The sequence below is a fragment of the Neofelis nebulosa genome, chromosome 11, assembly GCF_028018385.1.
Source record: "Neofelis nebulosa isolate mNeoNeb1 chromosome 11, mNeoNeb1.pri, whole genome shotgun sequence".
Classification (NCBI taxonomy): Eukaryota; Metazoa; Chordata; class Mammalia; order Carnivora; family Felidae; genus Neofelis; species Neofelis nebulosa.
Window position 1 is genome coordinate 90,962,565 of NC_080792.1, and position 17,753 is coordinate 90,980,317.

The 17,753-nt window shown below is 47.2% G+C and overlaps 1 protein-coding gene across 1 annotated transcript in view; it reads left to right on the forward strand.

The window, feature by feature from the left end:
* Window positions 1–17,753, forward strand: part of TMEM132B (transmembrane protein 132B) — a 371,909-nt gene that overhangs the window by 309,037 nt on the left and 45,119 nt on the right. The window contains exon 5 of the mRNA XM_058691481.1: window positions 15,872–16,015. Within this exon, the coding sequence (XP_058547464.1) occupies window positions 15,872–16,015 (144 nt within the window). The remainder of the gene's footprint in view (window positions 1–15,871; window positions 16,016–17,753) is intronic.

A 17,753-nucleotide genomic window follows, 5' to 3' on the forward strand; every position in this document is an offset into this window, starting at 1 on the left:
TACATGGACATTCGTTTTCATTCATCTTGGGTGAGCACATAGGAGCCATTTCAGTGTCCGTTAGACCGAATATTTTCTGTCTAGGCATATTTCTTTTACCCCCTTTATACACAATTCCATCGTCTCCAGCATTTCTGGGTCTATTACTTGATTTTTCTCCTGGTTACCTATTTTAGAATGGCTCCTGTCCATTGTGAATCTCACCTTGTTGAGTGCTAGGTTTTGCTCTATTCTTCTAATCGGTGTCAATTTTGTTCTAGCATCCAGATAAGTTTGCTTCTTTCAAGGTTGCCTTTAAGCTTCTTTTTTTTTTCAAAGATTTTTTTTTTTAACGTTTTATTTTTGAGACAGAGAGAGACAGAGCATGAACGGGGGAGGGGCAGAGAGAGAGGGAGACACAGAATCGGAAGTAGGCTCCAGGCTCTGAGCCATCAGCCCACAGCCCGACGCGGGGCTCGAACTCACGGACCGCGAGATCGTGACCTGAGCTGAAGTTGGCCGCTTAACCGACTGAGCCACCCAGGCGCCCCACCTTTAAGCTTCTTAAAGGGGCTGCTGGGTGGCTCAGTCGGTTAAATGTCAGACTCCCAACTTCAGCTCAGGTCATGATCTAACAGTTTGTGGGATTGAGCCCTGTATCTGGCTACACGCTCACAGCACGGAGCCTGCTTGGGATTCTCTCTCTCCCTCTCTCTCTCTGCCCCTCCCCTGCTTGCATGCTCTTTCTCTCTCTCTCTCAAAATAAATAAATAAGCATTTTTAAAAAAAAAGCTTCTCAGGGGCAGGTCTACAGCAGCCTTTACTGGGTCTAATTTAGCTCTACTGTTAACGGCATGACCCTTCTCAGCATTCTGCCCGGTGTTCCCTGTCTTATGTGGTTTCTCCAGTCTGGCTGATTGGAACATGGATGGTTTCCAGCCCTGTGTGTGTTCCCGAATCATTCAGCTTACTGCTTCTGGAGATTCTGTCCTCAGCCTTGCATGTACAGCCACGTACTGAGCCAGAGACCCCAGAGCCCCTTCTGAAGATGTTAGGATTCTTTCCCCACACCAAGCTCCTTTCTTTCGGATAAACTGCCTCCAAATTCTAGCTGCCTTAACCCTGATCTCTGTCACCTGATCTCAACAAGAGGGTGGAGTTTTATTTGAATTTATTCTTCCTATGGTAACCCAGGGACTCGCCTTCATTTTTCCTTATTTCTACCTATTTTCATAGTGTCAGAAAACAATTGCTGCCTGTATTTTGTCTGATTTTCTGAGTTACAGCAGGTGGGGTATTTCTGGGTCCTGAATGGAAGCAGAATTCCAAGCATTAATGTTTAGTGGGCGAGGCTGATCAGAAGCAAGTTAACAGGTTAATTTCCAAATTGTGGCAATTCCTGTGACATACAGTTGGGTAATGTCTAAAAACAGAGCGAGAGAGACTAGTCAGAAAAGACCCTCCCTCTGGGGATTGATGAGAAACCATACAAAGGGCTTTGCATTCTGTCTGGCACGGAGTGTTATGATTTTCCTGTATTGATATTATATTATTTTTTTCTTTAAGTTTATTTATTTATTCTTGAGACAGAGAGCATGCACAAGTTGGGGAGGGACAGAGAGAAAAGGGAGAGAGATTCCCAAGCAGGATCCATGCTCTGGACTAAGCCAGATGCGGGGCTCGATCTCACGAACTGTGAGATCATGACCTGAGCCCAAATCAGAAGTCAGACGCTTAACTGACTGAGCCAACCAGGCATCCTTGATACTATATTACTCTTCAAAAAAAATTTTTTTTTGGATGTTTATATTTGAGAGACAGAAGGCCAGCAGGGGAGGGGCAGAGAGGGAGACCCAGAATCAGAAACAGGTTCCAGGCTCTGAGCCATCAGCACAGAGCCCGATGTGGGGCTTGAACTCACGAACCGCGAGATCATGACCTGAGCTGAAGTCAGACACTCAACCGACTGAGACCAGCCACCTCGATAGTATATTATTCTTAACAAGCAGAATAGCATAGTGGTTACAGGCCTAGACTCTAGAGTAAGATTTTCTGGGTTTTAGTTCTGGGTCCAGCATTCAGTATTGAAATCTGGGATGAGTGTTTGTGACTCTGTTTTCTCATCTGTAAAATGGGGGTGATGAGGGCTCCTCCTCATAGGCTTGTTATGAGAATTATATGAATAAAAACATGAAGGTATAAACAGTGCCTGCATATCATGACTCTTCCACAGAAACTTCTGATTCTCGTTGTTTCCCCCCTCAGTTGTATGCTCAGCAGTGCCCTGAGCATTTGCTGAACAAGTGTTTTTGCTCTAGTGTGTTCCGTAGGGAAGTCCCCAGGGACATGACCGTGTTGAGAATCCCTGGCAGGTGCACCCCATTTCCCGGGGCGCTTTGCCAGGGCCCTGGCTTCTGAGGACGATCCTCTGTGCTGGGGCCGAGCCCAGCAGCCTCAGCTGCAGACAGACACAGGCTGCGGGAGTCAGGGCCGGAGCGGGCCGGGCCAGCCCCACGGTGGACACAGAGGCATGGTTTGTACAGAGCAGAGAGCCACGTGGCTCGGGTGTGAGGTCCAAGCACATCCTGTTCTCTTTGTCGCTGCCTCTGTCGTCCTGCTGCCCAGCTCAGTCCCCCTTGAATGCTCCCTCTTGTTAGCTTGCTGTCTTTCTCCGCTTGAGTCCCTCGTTTGTCTCTGTCCCTCTGCCCCTTCTCATTCTGCCTGGGTCAGTCTGTCTTTGTAGATCTCCCTGTCTGTCTGTCTGTCTCCCTCCCTCTTTAGGACTGTATGTTTTCGGTCTTTCTTGTCTGTCTGCCTGTCTGTCTTTTTCCCTTTTGGACAGTAAGTTCTTCCTCTTCCTCCTCTCCCTCCCCTCCCCTCCCTTTCCCCGCCTCCCTCCCTCCTCCATCCACCCTCACTTGGAACTTGACTGTGGGACTGAAGAATCAGCCCCAGCCTGCAGCAGCCCTCCCCCCCGCCCCCCTGCTTGCTGCAGTCACAGGGCCCCGCCACTGTATGCAGGGTTGTTTATATCAGGATGGAGTTTTCCTCGTGGGCTCGGGCTTCAGAGATGCTAAGCTTTTTCGGGAACATATGCCTCAGAGGTGCCATCAGATCTGCGTTCGCTTTTAATTGGACAGATGTCATTTGCTGGCGGTCTTCTGGCAACCGGAAGCTGTGTTATATTTTAACGCAGCTGAGCTGCATGGGAGGGTTTTCTTCCTTCCCCACCCTGGGCAGCGAAGAAATACAGCTGACAGGTTACGGTTGGGACTGAGGAGGTGCTGATGGTTAGAAGCAGGGCAAACACGGGGAAATGTGCTTCAGTGTTGGAGCTGGGATGTGGGAACGAACAGCGCCCGCCTGTAACCCCGCGTGCATTCTGCGTGTGCCCCTCTCACGCGCACGTTTTCCCCCGACGCTGCCTTTCTCTTCCCTGAGCTGCCGTATTCTCTCCTTTTCTCTCTGCCCCCGTGTCATTGCCTCTGTCTAGCATTTTAAAACTGTGTGTGTCTTTTCTTTCTGTCCGACCGAAGCTTGGCTGTCACCTGTTGGTCTGTCTGGCTTTCCGTCTGGCCCTCAAGTCACCGTGGGCCGCGTCAGCTGCCGTCAGCGCCTGGGATCTTACATCCCCCCCGGCAGGGTGGGACACGGTGGACGTAAACCTGACCGTGAGGCCCACTGGACAACCACGTGACCCTTCATCTGTCTCATCCATTAAGTAGCCTTTACCATCTCGCTGCCCTTGGTTACCAGCGTCCGTGAGCTTGCCCTGCGCGCTGGGTGACAGCTGGTCCACGTCCTTCCACACGGTTTCAGCTTCTTCCCTCCAAGCTGCCACCTGGGAGACAGCTGGACCGGACTCTGACTTAGACACATTCTATGAACTCCTTCTGAGTGCCATCCTACTCGATAGGACTTTCTCCATGTTATTCAGGGACTCATAAGGAGCTGAATTTTTGAAATCACTTACTGCTTTGTGGATAGTAAATTATTAGAGTCCAAAAATAACTATCACATGGAGGGAAGTGGGCCGATTCCAGAGTTATATAATACACAACAAGTGGGGTTGAAAATCATTGTCTCAGTTGGAGCTGGCAGGCATCCTTGTTTACTTCTGAGTGAAGTTTACATCTGTCTTACAGCTCTAGAAATCAGAAGTCGGGGTGTCTGAGAGCAAAACCAGGTCAGAGTTAGAGTCCCGTTCAGAGACTGACACCCCTGTGCCAGGGACCAGAGGAGGTGGGCTGCTGGGCCTTGAGGACTGTGGTCCACACGCTCCCACGCTGGGGGAGCAGCTGGAATGGAACCTTCTAGAAGCCACATGTCGTCATGTCATGGGGTTTGGGGGCTGCTTGGCTGTTTCTGCTAAATCTTAAACCTTTTTGTTAAGTTTATTTAGTTACTTTGAGAGAGACAGAGAGAGCGTGAGTAGGGGAGGGGCAGAGAGTGAGGGAGAGAATCCCAAGCAGGCTCTATGCGGTCAGTGCGCGGAACTTGACTCGGGGCTTGAACCCACAGCCGTGAGATCATGACCTGAGCCGCAATCAAGAGTGAGACGCTCGACTGACTGAGCCACCCAGACACCCCTCTGCTAAATCTTAAGCTTTACATTTGTAAGATATCTACTTACAAGGTGTTAAAATCAAAGCTGAGAGAAATCTATCTTTTGTCCTTGAAGCGTGTGAGTCGGGCAAAGCAATGGAGTGTTGGCTGTGCTTCACAGGGGAGAAGCTAGGAGAAGCACCAGGGCAGCCAGGGTGATGGGCTTTGGTGTGTACGTGATTTTATTTACCTCCTGGTTTGGCTGCTTAGCAGAAGTGTGATTCTGGCCAAATTAAAAGACCCTTTCCAGCCCTGGTTCCCTCATTCACACAGTGAGGATAAAAACAGTAATCCCTGGGTAGGGACGTTTGAGGATTAAATGAGATGTTAATAAGACTAGTTAATGTTTATCAAGAACTTATCATTTGCAGGCTCTTCTTTAGGGTGACTTTTATTTTTAGATATCAGTACATATTACACTGTATTTATTATAAATATGCATTATTATTAGCAGATAATGTGTGTAAATCGCTTAGAACAGTGCCTGGCACTTATCTAAGTGTTTAAGAAAAGCTAATTGTCGGGGTGCCTGGCTCGGTCGGTTAAGCGTCTGACTCTTGATCTCAAGGGTGTGAGTGCGAGCCTGCATTGGACTCCGCGGGTGTGACGGCTACTTTGAAAACAAAGCTAGTTGTCATAAATGATGTTCATTAGGCACTTACCATCCCTGTATCTTTATGCATTTGTTCCTTGATTTGTTTGTTCTTTTGCTCCTTCATATTATTTTAAAATTTCCTAGGAGTCTGAATAAATGCATTTCTCAAATACCTTCCCCAAATTCCCCAGATGACAACATCCTCCCCCTTCTACACGAACACACCTTGGTGCTGTGTTTTGTGCAGTGTTTCAGTTCCACACATGCTGATCCTGTATCTGCAAATGCTTCAGTGTGAATTTCCCAAACATTCTTGCAGAGGTAGAGTGAGATTATCAGTTAACAGTTGGTACGAAGAATTACCTCTACCCCAGACCTTATTCCAATTTTGTCAGTTGTCCACTAACCTTCATTATAGCAAAGGGAATGTACTTTTTTTCTGTTTGAGGACCCGGTCTAGGATCACATGTACATTTGTTATTATATCTATCAGTCCTCTTCCATCTGGAAATTTCTCGGTCTTTGTCTTTCAGACTGTGATGCATTTGAAATGTACAAGCCAGTTGTTTTGTAGAATATGACCCCCAATTTGAATTTGTCTGAAGGTTCCTCATTATCAGATTCCATCCCCACCTTTTTTTAAAAACATATCAAAAGTGACGTTATGTCCTTTTTCAGGATACAGGGTGTCTGTTTATGCCAGTAAGTGACGTTATGTTCGATCACGTGGATGCCACGGTGTATGATGGGTTTTGGTTCCATATAGTTCCTGTTTTTCTCTTCGAAATTAATAAATCTCTTGCATGGAGATACACTAACACTATATGAATGTCCTGTTTCTTATCATACTTTTAATTACTGGTAGCATTCATGCTGATTCTTGCCTGAAACAATTATGGTGATAAATGGTGGTGGCCAGATGGTGATATGCTAATTTCATCGTTAGTTTTTACATTTATTAGTTGGAATTCTACCCTAAGGATGAAGTTTCCTTTCTCCCCTGTTTGTTTGTTTATATCAGTATGGACTCAGAAGCTTATTATATATTATACTTGTTGTATAATATATTATATTATTATAATTGGCTGTTACAATTATTTACGGTGCTGTAAAATTGTCCCAGATTGACCAGTGGGAGCGCCTTCGAGCTGTCTCCTGTGTCCTTTTGACATTTGTTCAAGCACTTTTTTATCTTCTGGCTCTACAATATATTTTAGGCTCATTATCTTGTGCTTTCTGTGCTTTGGCCCTAGAATTAGCCATTTTTCCCAGGAGCTCTGTTTCCTTTTTTTTTTTTTTTTTTTTTTTTTGCAATTTTAAATTCATTTCTTTAGCAGTGAGAAACCTGTCTCTCATTATTACCAACATATCTTACTTGCTCAATCCTAGAATTCACTAAAGTAGTTTTGGGACTGCTAACCTATTCTGTTGTGGAAAACACACCTAACTAGCATTCAGTATGTGTTGACACATATTTTTATCTTTAGCCCAAGGGTATAGGTCAAAATAGTATGCTGAAGGTTACATGCAGCTCCTAGATTTTAATAGCTTAAAACAACAACGGTTTATTCTTCCTCTCACTACATGTCCAACACCCATCAGCCAGGGAGTGTGCACTGCCTTGTCCTTTCTCTGGACCCAGGTTTACCGAGAAACAACCCAAATGCCCATCAACTGATAAATGGGTAAACGAAATGTGGGTATATCCATATAACGGAATATTACTCAGCCATAAAAAGGAATGGAGTGCTGACACATGCTACAACATGAATAAACTTCAAAACCATGCTTTGTGAAATAAGCCAGACACAAAAGGGCATGTGTAATATGGTTCCATTTACAAAAAATGTGCAGAGTAAGGAAATGCATAGAGAGAGGAAGCAGATTGGGGGCTGGGAGGGGCTTGGAGGGTAAGGGGAGGATGGGGAGTGAGTAGCGTGTGCACATAGTATAAAATATTATGCAGCAGGTCAAACAATGAATGGGAACCATATATTGGTTAGCAATAGTGTGGTGTGCCTCAGTTTCCTTCCTTGTAAAGTGAGAAATTTTTTCAAGACATGCCCACCAATTCTCTTTTTGGGCACATTGTTTGGCTGGATTTCACTGTCCACTTGAATTTAGGTATGGCCATGTACCTTGATTTGGGCAGTGAAACTTGCGAAGAGTGATGAGCTCACTTCCAGTCAGAAGCTCTAAGAGCACAAGACCTTATGCTCTCCCTTCCTCTGTCACAGTGACAAGTGGCTACTTGGTCAACGTGTGGGTCCAGAGTGAGGACAATGCAATGCAAAGTCATGAAGATTTGCACCTAAGTATTATTCTAAGAGTTTTATAGTTTGAGCTCTTATATTTGTGCTTATGATCCATTTTGAGTTGATTTTTTTTATATGGTGTGAGGTAGGGATCTAGCTTTTTTTTTTTTTTCTTTTCATGTGGATATCCAGTTATCCCAGCATTTTTTGTTGAAAAGACTCTTCTTTGAAACCTTTGAATTGTCTTGCCATCCTTGTCAAAAGTCATTTGGCTGAAAATGGAAAATGTGAAGGTTTATTTCTGGAAAGCCAATTATATTCATAAAAGGGTGAGTCCTCTCAGCTTTGTTCTTTTTAAAGACTGGGTTTTTTGGGGCACCTGGGTGGCTCAGTCAGTTAAGCATCCGACTCTTGATCTCAGCTCACGGTTCGTGAGTTCAAGCCCCACATCAGGCTCTGAACTGATGGCATGGAGCCTGCCTGGGATTCTCTCTCTCCCTCTCTCTCTTCCCCTCACTTGCTTGTGCGCTCTCTCTCTCTCTCTCTCTCTCTCTCTCTCTCTCTCTCTCTCCCCCCCCAAAAATAAATAAATAAACTTAAAAAAAATAAGGAATTTTTTTTGTTTGTTTTTGTTTTGGATTTTGAGAGGGTAGCAGAGTATAAGCATGGGAGAGGCAGAGGAAGAGGGACACAGGGAATCTTTTTTTTTCTTTTTAAAGTTTTTGTTTATTTATTTTGAGAGAGACAGAGTGAGCGAGTGCAAGTGTGGGAAGGACAGAGAGAAGGAGAAGAGAGAGAGACAGAGACAGAGAGAGAGAGAATCCCAAGCAGGCTCTGCATTGTCAGTGTGGAGCCCGATGCTGGGCTTGAACTCACGAACCACGAAATCATGACCTGAGCCAACATAAAGAGTCGGATGTTTAACCTACTGAGCCACCCAGGCGCCCCTAAAGATTGTTTTGACTGTTCCTTCATTTCCATATGAATTTTGGAATCAACTTGTCAATTTCTGTGAAAAAGCAGCTGGGATATTGATGGTGATTGCATCAACTGTGTAAATCACTTTGAGGAGTATTGTCATCTTGACATTATTAAGTATTTCAATCTATGAACACAAGATGGTTTTACATTTATTTAGGTAGTCTTTAGTTTCTTTCAATGACATTTTTTAGTGTTCAGTATAAAATTCCTGCACCTTGGCTAAATTTATTATAAGTAATTTGTTGTTGATTCTATTGTACCCAATAAATTACTTTTGCTTTAATGTCATTGATTTTCTATACTGTTTTCTATTCTTTCTATCATTCATTTCCACTCTCTTCTTTGCTTATGAAATTGTATGACAGATGCCATCATAAACCAGCAATACACTGAAAAAGAATTTTTTTGAGATACAATTTAGTGACTCTAATATACAAATACTCTAAGAAACTCTTTTTAAAAATACAGACAAATAGGAAAATGAAAGAATCATTAGAAAAATAACAGAAGCAAACAATTCACAGAAACACAGATGCAAATAGACACTAAAAGTCTGAAACAAATGCTCAGTTTCCTTTTGAGTTCAGAGAAATATTAAAGTAGCAACAAAATGCCATTTTTTTTTTTACCGTTTGATACAAAAATTAAACAGATTGATCACATAAAATGGTGGCAAAGATATGGGGAAACAGTCTCATGTATTACTGAGAGATGTGAAAACTGCTACTATGTTATTGAAACACAATCTGGCAGTACTTATTAAAATGAAAAAAATGTGCATGCCCTTTGGGTTTTTGTTTTTGTTTTAAAAGTTTATACATTATGGTATGTTTGCCATAAGCAAGCTACCATCGGTCCTGTTACGTGCCTATTATAACATCATTGACTGTATTCCTTATGCTGTGCCTTTTATTCCTTTGACTTACTGATCTACTCTATTCTTTAGTCCTTTCTTCTTTCTGCTTGTTTGGGGTTTAGTTTGCTCTTCTGCAGGTGGAAGTCGAGGTCATTGGTTTGAGAGCTTCCTTTTCCTTTTTCATAATGCAGGCATTTACAGCCGTAAATGTCTATGTGCTACTTTCTCTGCGTCGTGTAAGGTTTCGGTATGTTGTGTTTTTGTTCGCAGTCATCTCAAAGCATTTCTGCAGTTTCCCTTGCGATTTCTGTTTTGAACCATTTATTGTTTACAAGGAGGCTGTTTAATTTCCACGTTTGTGGATTTCCCACATTTGTGGATTTCCCACGTTTTGTCCTTTCCTCCTGTTGTACTTTCACTCCATTCCTATAGGAGAACATACTAGTGAATTTTCCATTTTCATTCTTGCACTTTCCAAGTCCACGATTTCCGTTTGTTTCTTTTCATAATTATTCATAATTTGTATTTCTTTATTGGAATTCACTCGCGAGTCCCCTTTCTCACACTTTCCTTTGGTTCTTTAGGTATGATTTTGTTTTAATTCTTTGTATTTGAAACAGCTGTTTAAAATATTTGCATCTTTGTCTAGTAAGTCCAACATGTGGGCTTCCTCAAGAATAGTTCTTTTTTCTAAATTTTTTATTTAAAAAATTTTTTTAATGTTTTTATTTATTTTTGAGACAGAGGGAGACAGAGCATGAGCAGGGGAGGCGCAGAGAGAGAGGGAGACACAGAATCCGAAGCAGGCTCCAGGCTCTGAGCTGTCAGCACAGAACCCGACACAGGGCTCAAACTCATGAACCTTGAGATCACAACCTGAGCTGAAGTTGGATGCTTAACTGACTGAGTGACCCAGGCACCCCAACCACAGTTCTTCTTGATTGCTTTTCGTCTTGTGACTGGACCATACTTTTTTGTTTGTTTGCTTGCCTCCTAATTTTGTTGTTGTTGAAAAGGGGAAATTTCAAATAATGTCCTGTACCAACTCTGAAATTAAGTTATCTCTTTTTCCTTGGGTTTTCATTGTTGTTTATTGTAGTAGTAAGTTGGTTTATTTAGTGACTTTTATGAAGTCTGTAGACTCTGTTTTTTGCTGTGTGTGGTCGCTGCAGTCTTGGTTTGGCCAGCTTGGTGGTCAGCCCCTGATTGTAGAGATTGCCCTAGACACTTGGAATCAGTACGTGCCCCAGTCTTTACCGAGAGTCTCTTTGTGTGTGTTGGGACACAGTTTCAATACCAGCCAGGCATTTGACAGCCCTGCCTTAGCTTTCACTTCCTGCTTTAACAGAACCTCAAAGTCAGCCCGTGGTGAGAGCTTAGAGCCTTCTCAGGTCTTTTTGAGTATGAACACAGCCCAGGACGTACACACAGCCCTACGTATAAGCATAGTCTTGTAGGCTCCCCAGGATGAGCATTAGCTTTCCAAAGTACCTCTGGATATCTTACTCCTCATATTTTCCTTTTAAGCTTTTGGGTTGGTCTATTTTTTTTTTTTTTTTTTTTTTTTTTTTGCACCAAACTTTATTCAGTGCCTCCAGGCAGCTATGAAGTTAAACAATTGCCGACAATGGCTTTGAACAAATACCTCTAGGGATAAAGCTTGTCACACTGGGTGAACTCAGAGCGAGTCAAATACTGACAGCCTTGTAAGTGGGATCTTCCAGGGAGCTATCAGGCAAGTCAAATAACGGCAGTTCTTTGGGAATTAGGGTCTGAAGGCTCTCCGGTGCTGATTTGCTGTCTCCAGTGGCTTTCGTCCTGCGAACCCGGGAGTTTTTATTGTTGACAGTGAGCTGTAATTTTTTTAAAGCTACTACAGAGCTGGGAAGTAGGGGATGGGAATAAGTCAAGTAAAAATGCCACAAACTTCGCTCTTTTTTAACCAAGATTTAGCTATTTTTCTTGAATACATGCTCTCCTGGTTGCATAGCCTTTATTTCCAGAGTTGTAAAAAAATAGATTTTGACTTTTTCTCCTTTTTTTTTGGCCAGTTTTCTCCTGGCTTTCTGGAGAGAATTTGTGGATGTCCTTACTCTGCCATTTTCACTGATGCTGCTGTGGTGCGCAACATTAATGGAAACTCATCTTCATAAAGGAATATAAATATGTTTTCAAGGCATAAAACCTAGAGCTTGCACAAATAGCAGAATAAAAGAGTTGTATTTTGATAGATGGTGGATTTTTAGCAGTCTGTGGCAACAGGGGATGATTTAGATGTAATATTTCACAAGATTAAATTGCTTTCTTATTGTGTCAGAGGCAGGTAGGATTGCCTTTGGGATTTGGAGGAGGCCATTGATGGCCACTGGAAAACACGGTTGCAAAAATCTCAGCCACACATGCAAGACTACAGGAAGAAACATGGTTACAAAGGTATTTGGGATAAAAACACAAGCTTGGGGGCGCCTGGGTGGCTCAGTCGGTTAAGCGTCCGACTCCGGCTCAGGTCATGATCTCACGGTCCGTGAGTTCGAGCCCCGCGTCGGGTTCTGTGCTGACAGCTCAGAGCCTGGAGCCTGTTTCAGATTCTGTGTCTCCCTCTCTATGACCCTCCCCCGTTCATGCTCTGTCTCTCTCTGTCTCAAAAATAAATAAAAACGTTAAAAAAAATTAAAAAAAAAAACACACACACACACAAGCTTGGATCAGTGGGGATTGGTTGTTACAAGAAACAAAGTCGCCTGCCTTGAAACTCAGTTTGATAAAATTGTTGTGGTGTCTTCTTGAAGCCTGTGAGTTTCTACAGAGTAGAGATTGGTGCTCATTTTAGAGCCTTGCATGTTGCTTATTCTCACATGTATTCGTCAAGACTTTCAGGTGTAAGTTGGCTTACAGTTAAAATCAGCTTGGGGCACCTGGGTGGTTCGGTCGGTTAAGTGTCTGACTCGATTTCGGCTGGGGTTCGTGGGTTCGGATCCTGCGTCGGGCTCTACGCTGAGGGTGCGGAGCCTTCTTGCGATTCTCTCTCTCTCTCTCTCTCTCTCTCTCTCTCTCTCTCTCCAAAATAAATAATGAAGATTTTTTAAAAATTAAGAAAATAAAATAGGCTTAAGTAAAAGTTTTTGTATGTATATCTAAATTTCCAAAGATAGCGGACATTGATGTGTCTGGATTCAGAAACTCAGAAACCTTCCAGGAATCTGCCCTGTCCCGCTCTTGTCTTTGATTTCCTTTGTCTGCATTTCGCTTGAATCGGTCTCCTCGAAGGGCCACGTTTGGTGTGCGTGCTCCTCTGTGGAGCCTGACTCAGTGGTCTGGGGTCAGCACCACCTGAGCCACATTCATTGGTAGCAGAGTAGGATGATACCCAGAGGAAAAACAAAACGTTGTCATTTCAAACAGAAAGTTGGGTGGATTTTTCAGCATCCGTGAACGCTCATCAGGCAGAATTAATGCCTGCCCGTTACACACGGCAAACACCCCCGTATCGAGTTTCCCAATTGCGTTAGGAGCAGAACCTAGCCATGTGTTGTGGAATCACGATACCGTCCCTCACCTTTCACCCGTGGTGATTTCGTCCACACCCACACCACTGTCCCACCTTTGGTGAGTTCTCGTCTCAATTTCTGCAGTGCTTCCTGCTTCCTGTCCTTGATGTACACCTGAAATATAAAGGTGCCTATAGCTCATGTCCCTGGGGAGAATGGAATATTCAGATACCTGGACTGTAGTTATGTGGTTTTGGACGTAACTCCTTGAGAGTCCGTCCAGGGGAGAGGACAGACGTAAAACCAAACACCAACTTATTTTTTTTTCATCTTTCTTAGATTGGGCTGGCACTGTTTACGAATACTCACTACAAGGTTGGCTTTTTTTATTGATGAGTAGCTATTGTTTTCAGGTTTAATTTCGGTGAGTAACAAATCATCTATGAACCGGGAATAACAGTAGGAACTGTCTTGGAAGGGTTGTGGAGTAAGCTGAACAAGCAATTAATTATATGCAAAGTACTTAGAGTACTGGCTATTAATTATTATTATTATTGTTTATTACTCATTGACTCCACCTCTTACTGATGTTCAGTTTTAAGGTGGATAATGAGGGGGTCATTTAGAAAACCAGGTACAGGACCCACTTAGTGCTTGAGCTGAGACTAGCGGATCCAAGACTGAGAAGAGAATGTGAAGCAATGATCCGTCGGGTAGACTCTGGTGGAGGCGACCGTGTCGTTCGGGGGACCTCGCTGCTGAGCGGCATTTTGCCCGGCTTCCACCGGCTCTCTAGTTGACTTTCACTCTCGGGACGAGCGTGGAAGGAGCGTCTTTCCCGGAGTCCCTTTGTGGACCTGCCCGGTGGCTCTTTACTTCATGCCGGGAGCAAACCTTTCATAGCATCTGCGGCAGTGGCTGCACGGATGCAGCCCTTGCTCATTTGCCGCCAATTCCGTTCCGAGCTCTGTACCTAGAGAGGCTCGTTAAGCCTTCGCGAGGCCACCACGCGGTGGGTACCTTGCTTCTCCCCGTGTCCCACGTCAGGGGACCGGGGCGCGGGGGGAGGGCAGTGCCTTGCGGCGGACCCGGGAACGGACTGGGAAAGCCGTTTGCACGCCCGCACTCCACCGCCAGCTTCGCTAGGGACGCCCGCTCTGCCAGCCGCCTCCGGAGGTGGCTCCCCGTGCGACAAGCCCTGGACTTCCTGGCGAGGACGAGCGGCTGCGCTCTTCCCCCGGCCTGCCTCCCCCTGCGGAGACAGCGGACAGATGGCCGGTGTGACGGGCGCCGCCCGGCTCGCTTGAGGGGGTGGCCGGGAGAAGAGCAGAGAAGCAGCCCTGGCCTCGCGGGGTCACCGGACCAGGGTCGGCGGCCGGAGCCTCCGGAGTCCGGTCGTGCGACAGGTGCAGTCAGACCCGCGACGGGTCTTTCACTGGAGTCGGACCTTCTGGGACTTGGGATCCACCGACACGGGGGGCCGAGCCAGGCCCAAAGCCGGACCGTCCAGTCCCGGAGCCTGTGCGCCAGACGTCCCCCCGCACAGCTTCCCACGCACCAGGTTCCGTCCCCGGTCCCGGGGATGTGACGAGGTCAGAACAGAGGGGGCCGAGACCTTGGGGAGTCTACGGTCCGATGAGTAGTGAGACGTGGAAACACAAGCACCAGATGAACACGGGGTGAGCATCGGGGGTGGGTTCCCGCAGGGCAGACTGGGCGCGCCGTCCACACCGTGGCGGGCAGAGGAGCCCCGCTCCCCGCAAGAAGCGGGTGTGGAGGCTGAGACGCGCGGGTGTGGTGATGGCTCTGCGTGGCTGTGAGCGGGGGTGAGGGTGAGGACTGGGGAGAGGTCTGGGGGGCTCCCGTGGGAGGGACAGTGGGGGGGCGAGAGAGCCGGAGGCGGGGTCAGGGTCAGATGGCCGCGGGCCGCGAGTGTGGACTTAATCTTAAGAACAAACGGCAGGAGGCTTTCCAAGGGTTGCAACCTAGGGGAGAAACGCTGCGAGTTCCGTTGCGATACAAAGGATGCTCTTCAACTGTCGTGGGGGGCGTGGACACGGGAGGTGGGTGGGCAGCCGTGGTGGCTGTCCACGCGGCAGGACAGGGTCTCCGTGGCGGTGGTCGTGGGGGCAGCAAGAATGTGGCAGGCGGGGGAGAAGTCCCGAAGGTGGCCCCCGCGGGACCCCGGGGATCAGCAGAGGAAGACAGACGTTGCCGAGGCGCCCGCGGCTCCCTGGGCTTGGAGGGGACCCTGGTGACTGGGAGGCCTGGGGGAGGAAGGGGGCTGGCCGTCGGCTCCGGAAGGCACAGGTTGCTTTTCCGCGACCGGTTCTCCTTGTTCTGTGTGTGGTTACTTTCCTCCTCCTCCTCCTCCTCCTCCTCCTCCTCCTCCTCCTCCTCCTTCTCCTCCTCCTCCTCCTCCTCCTTCCTCCTCCTCCTCCTCTTCTTCTTCTTCCTCTTCTTCCTCTTCCTCTTCTCCTTCTTCTTTGTAAAGAATCTTTTTTCTCAACGTTTCTTTTTGAGAGACAGAGAGAGCGCGCGTGTGTGAGCGAGCTAGTGGGGGAGGGGCAGAGAGGGAGAGAGAGGATGCAAAGCGGGCTCTACGCTGACAGCACAGAGCCCGATGTGAGGCCGTGAGATCGTGACCCGAGCCAACACTGGCCGCTTAACCGGCTGAACCGCCAGGCGCCCCAGTTACGGGTCTTAATTTGAAACTACAGCGAGGGCCGCGTTCACGGTGTTGATGAGCTGGGAGGACAGGCGGCCGCCCACCGAGTGACCCTGGAGCGGAGATCTGGGGACCGTTGGAGAGCACCCCGTGTGGTGGGGGAGCCCGGCCGCAGGCTGGAGCGAGGGGGCTGGTGGCAGGAAGGGTCCCGGGAGGGGTGACCGTGCCCCTGTCCCTGGGGGCGGAGGAGGGAGCGCGGCTGTCGGGCTCCGGGAGCTCAGCCTGGGATGCACTGTCCCCGGCTTCCCAGAACTGCCGAGCCGCGGGGCCTCCGCACTGGGTCCAGGCAGACGGAGTCTCGATGGCAGGGGGAGAGGGACGGTGGCAGCGGCCTGCTCACGGGCTCCCCTGTGTGTGACCTGCGCCCTCTGCTCTCCCGCGCAGGACACGGAGGTGCTGAACACGGCCGTCCTCACCGGGAAGGCCGTCTCGGTTCCCGTCAAGGTCGTGGCCGTTCAGGAGGACGGCTCCGTGGTGGACGTGTCCGCGGCTGTGGAGTGCAGGTCTGCGGATGAAGACGTCGTTAAGGTACGAGGGGCCTCTCCGCTGGGCCTCCCGAGGGTCCGGGCCTCTTGGGGGCCCCTCCCCCTGTCCCAGGGTCCCGTGGGGCTGGCGCCAGGGAGTGGGGGGCCTGGCTGGACCTGGAGGGGCCGTGCAGGTGCGCTGCTTCCCTCCCGGAGTGGGGACCCCCGGCATCTGGAGCAGAAACAATTTTCTTCCCCTCCTTTTGTTCATAGGACAAAATTTCCCTAATTTTAGCAATCCGCATGTCATCTCGATGTTTGCCAACTTCTTGTGTAAATAACATTATTTACTCTGTATTTCCTTTAACTGTCCCGCTTTTTCAAAGTTAAATACTAATTTAGCCTCTGAGGGGAAGGAAAAATTCTTCCTCTACCCTGCAGATTCTTCCAGCCGGACTGAGAATTAAATTGACATGAGACAGACCAACAGGAGGGGGAAAAAACCCAAAGTTTTTTCACGTGGGCGCAGAGGCCCAATCATGACATTGAGGCATAAAGGAACGACCAAGGCAGGCAGGTTTTGTCCTTTTTTAGGCAAAAAGGCAATGAATCTGTGAGGATTTGACAGGACAGAGAAAACTTAACTTTGGGGGCTTCGGCGAGTAAGGAATTCTACCAGACAGCTCAGCTAAGCACCTGGTAAGGAATTCTATCAAGAATGAGGGCTGGGGCGGCAAATGAGCAGAAAGAAACAAGAGATGTTTATACTGCTTTCTTGTGTTACCACTTTCTCTAAATTTCCAAGCTCCGCGATAAGGATGTCTCTTTACCTGCTGACACAGGGAGGGTACCTTTCACTTGAGATCTTTAGGGTCCGAGAGGGGAGGAGCTGAGTGTCCTTATACAGCCTGTCTCTTAAGCAACTTTTATTTAAAATAACTGATATGCCCCGGGACCTCATCATGAAGACACTACCATCCACGATCTTGACGTACTAATTTTTTTGTTAACATGCATTAAAATAAAAGTCCCTCCATGTGCCTCCTAATGTAATTTGAGCGCCAGTGGGCTCCAGCTCATGGCTTGAGTGATCTGGCCATGGGGCATTTCCTCTGGATTCTTCGTTCTAATTAGCTGTGTTTCTGACTCCAAATTCAGCCAGGGATCAGCCCGTGGTTTGTTTCTTGTTCTTTGCAGGGGTCTGGTTGAAGCACCAAATTTAGAGTTTCTGCCTGTTTTTTTCTTGGCGCACTGGTTGACCATTTCCTTTTGCAGCAGACGATTCATGGAGAAAAGACTTAAAACTTCAGAAGGCCCTTTCTCCTTTAACTTGCTAAGGGAGCCCCCGGGGCCCGTCCATTCATTCATTTTAGAAAACCAAGGCACGGAGTTCTGCCTTTCCTCGCCTGTCACAGGTTCCTGTTTAGAGGTTAGATGAAACTTGGTCCCAGGCTGAAGAACTTTGCGGTAGACAGAGAGGCCTCCAGCTTCTCGCAGGGTAGAAGTGACCTCCAGGAGGCTGTGCCTCAAGCCTGAGATGGTTTTGATAAAGAAGATTTGATGTGTCTGTGAGCCCTAATTAAAAAAAAAAAAAAGTTAATCCTTAGGAAACGCAAATTTGGCACAGCCTGCTTCCTGGGCTAGGAATGCTAATTCTCCCTGGAGACAGAAAGGGGATTAGCTTCAAAGCACACGCCGCCTTGCCCCGGGGCTCCTGGCCGGCCTTGTACTCTGTGGGCAGGTCTGATTAAACAAATCTAAGGCCTTCTGTATTCACAGTTTAGGAAGATCTGAGCCAAGTC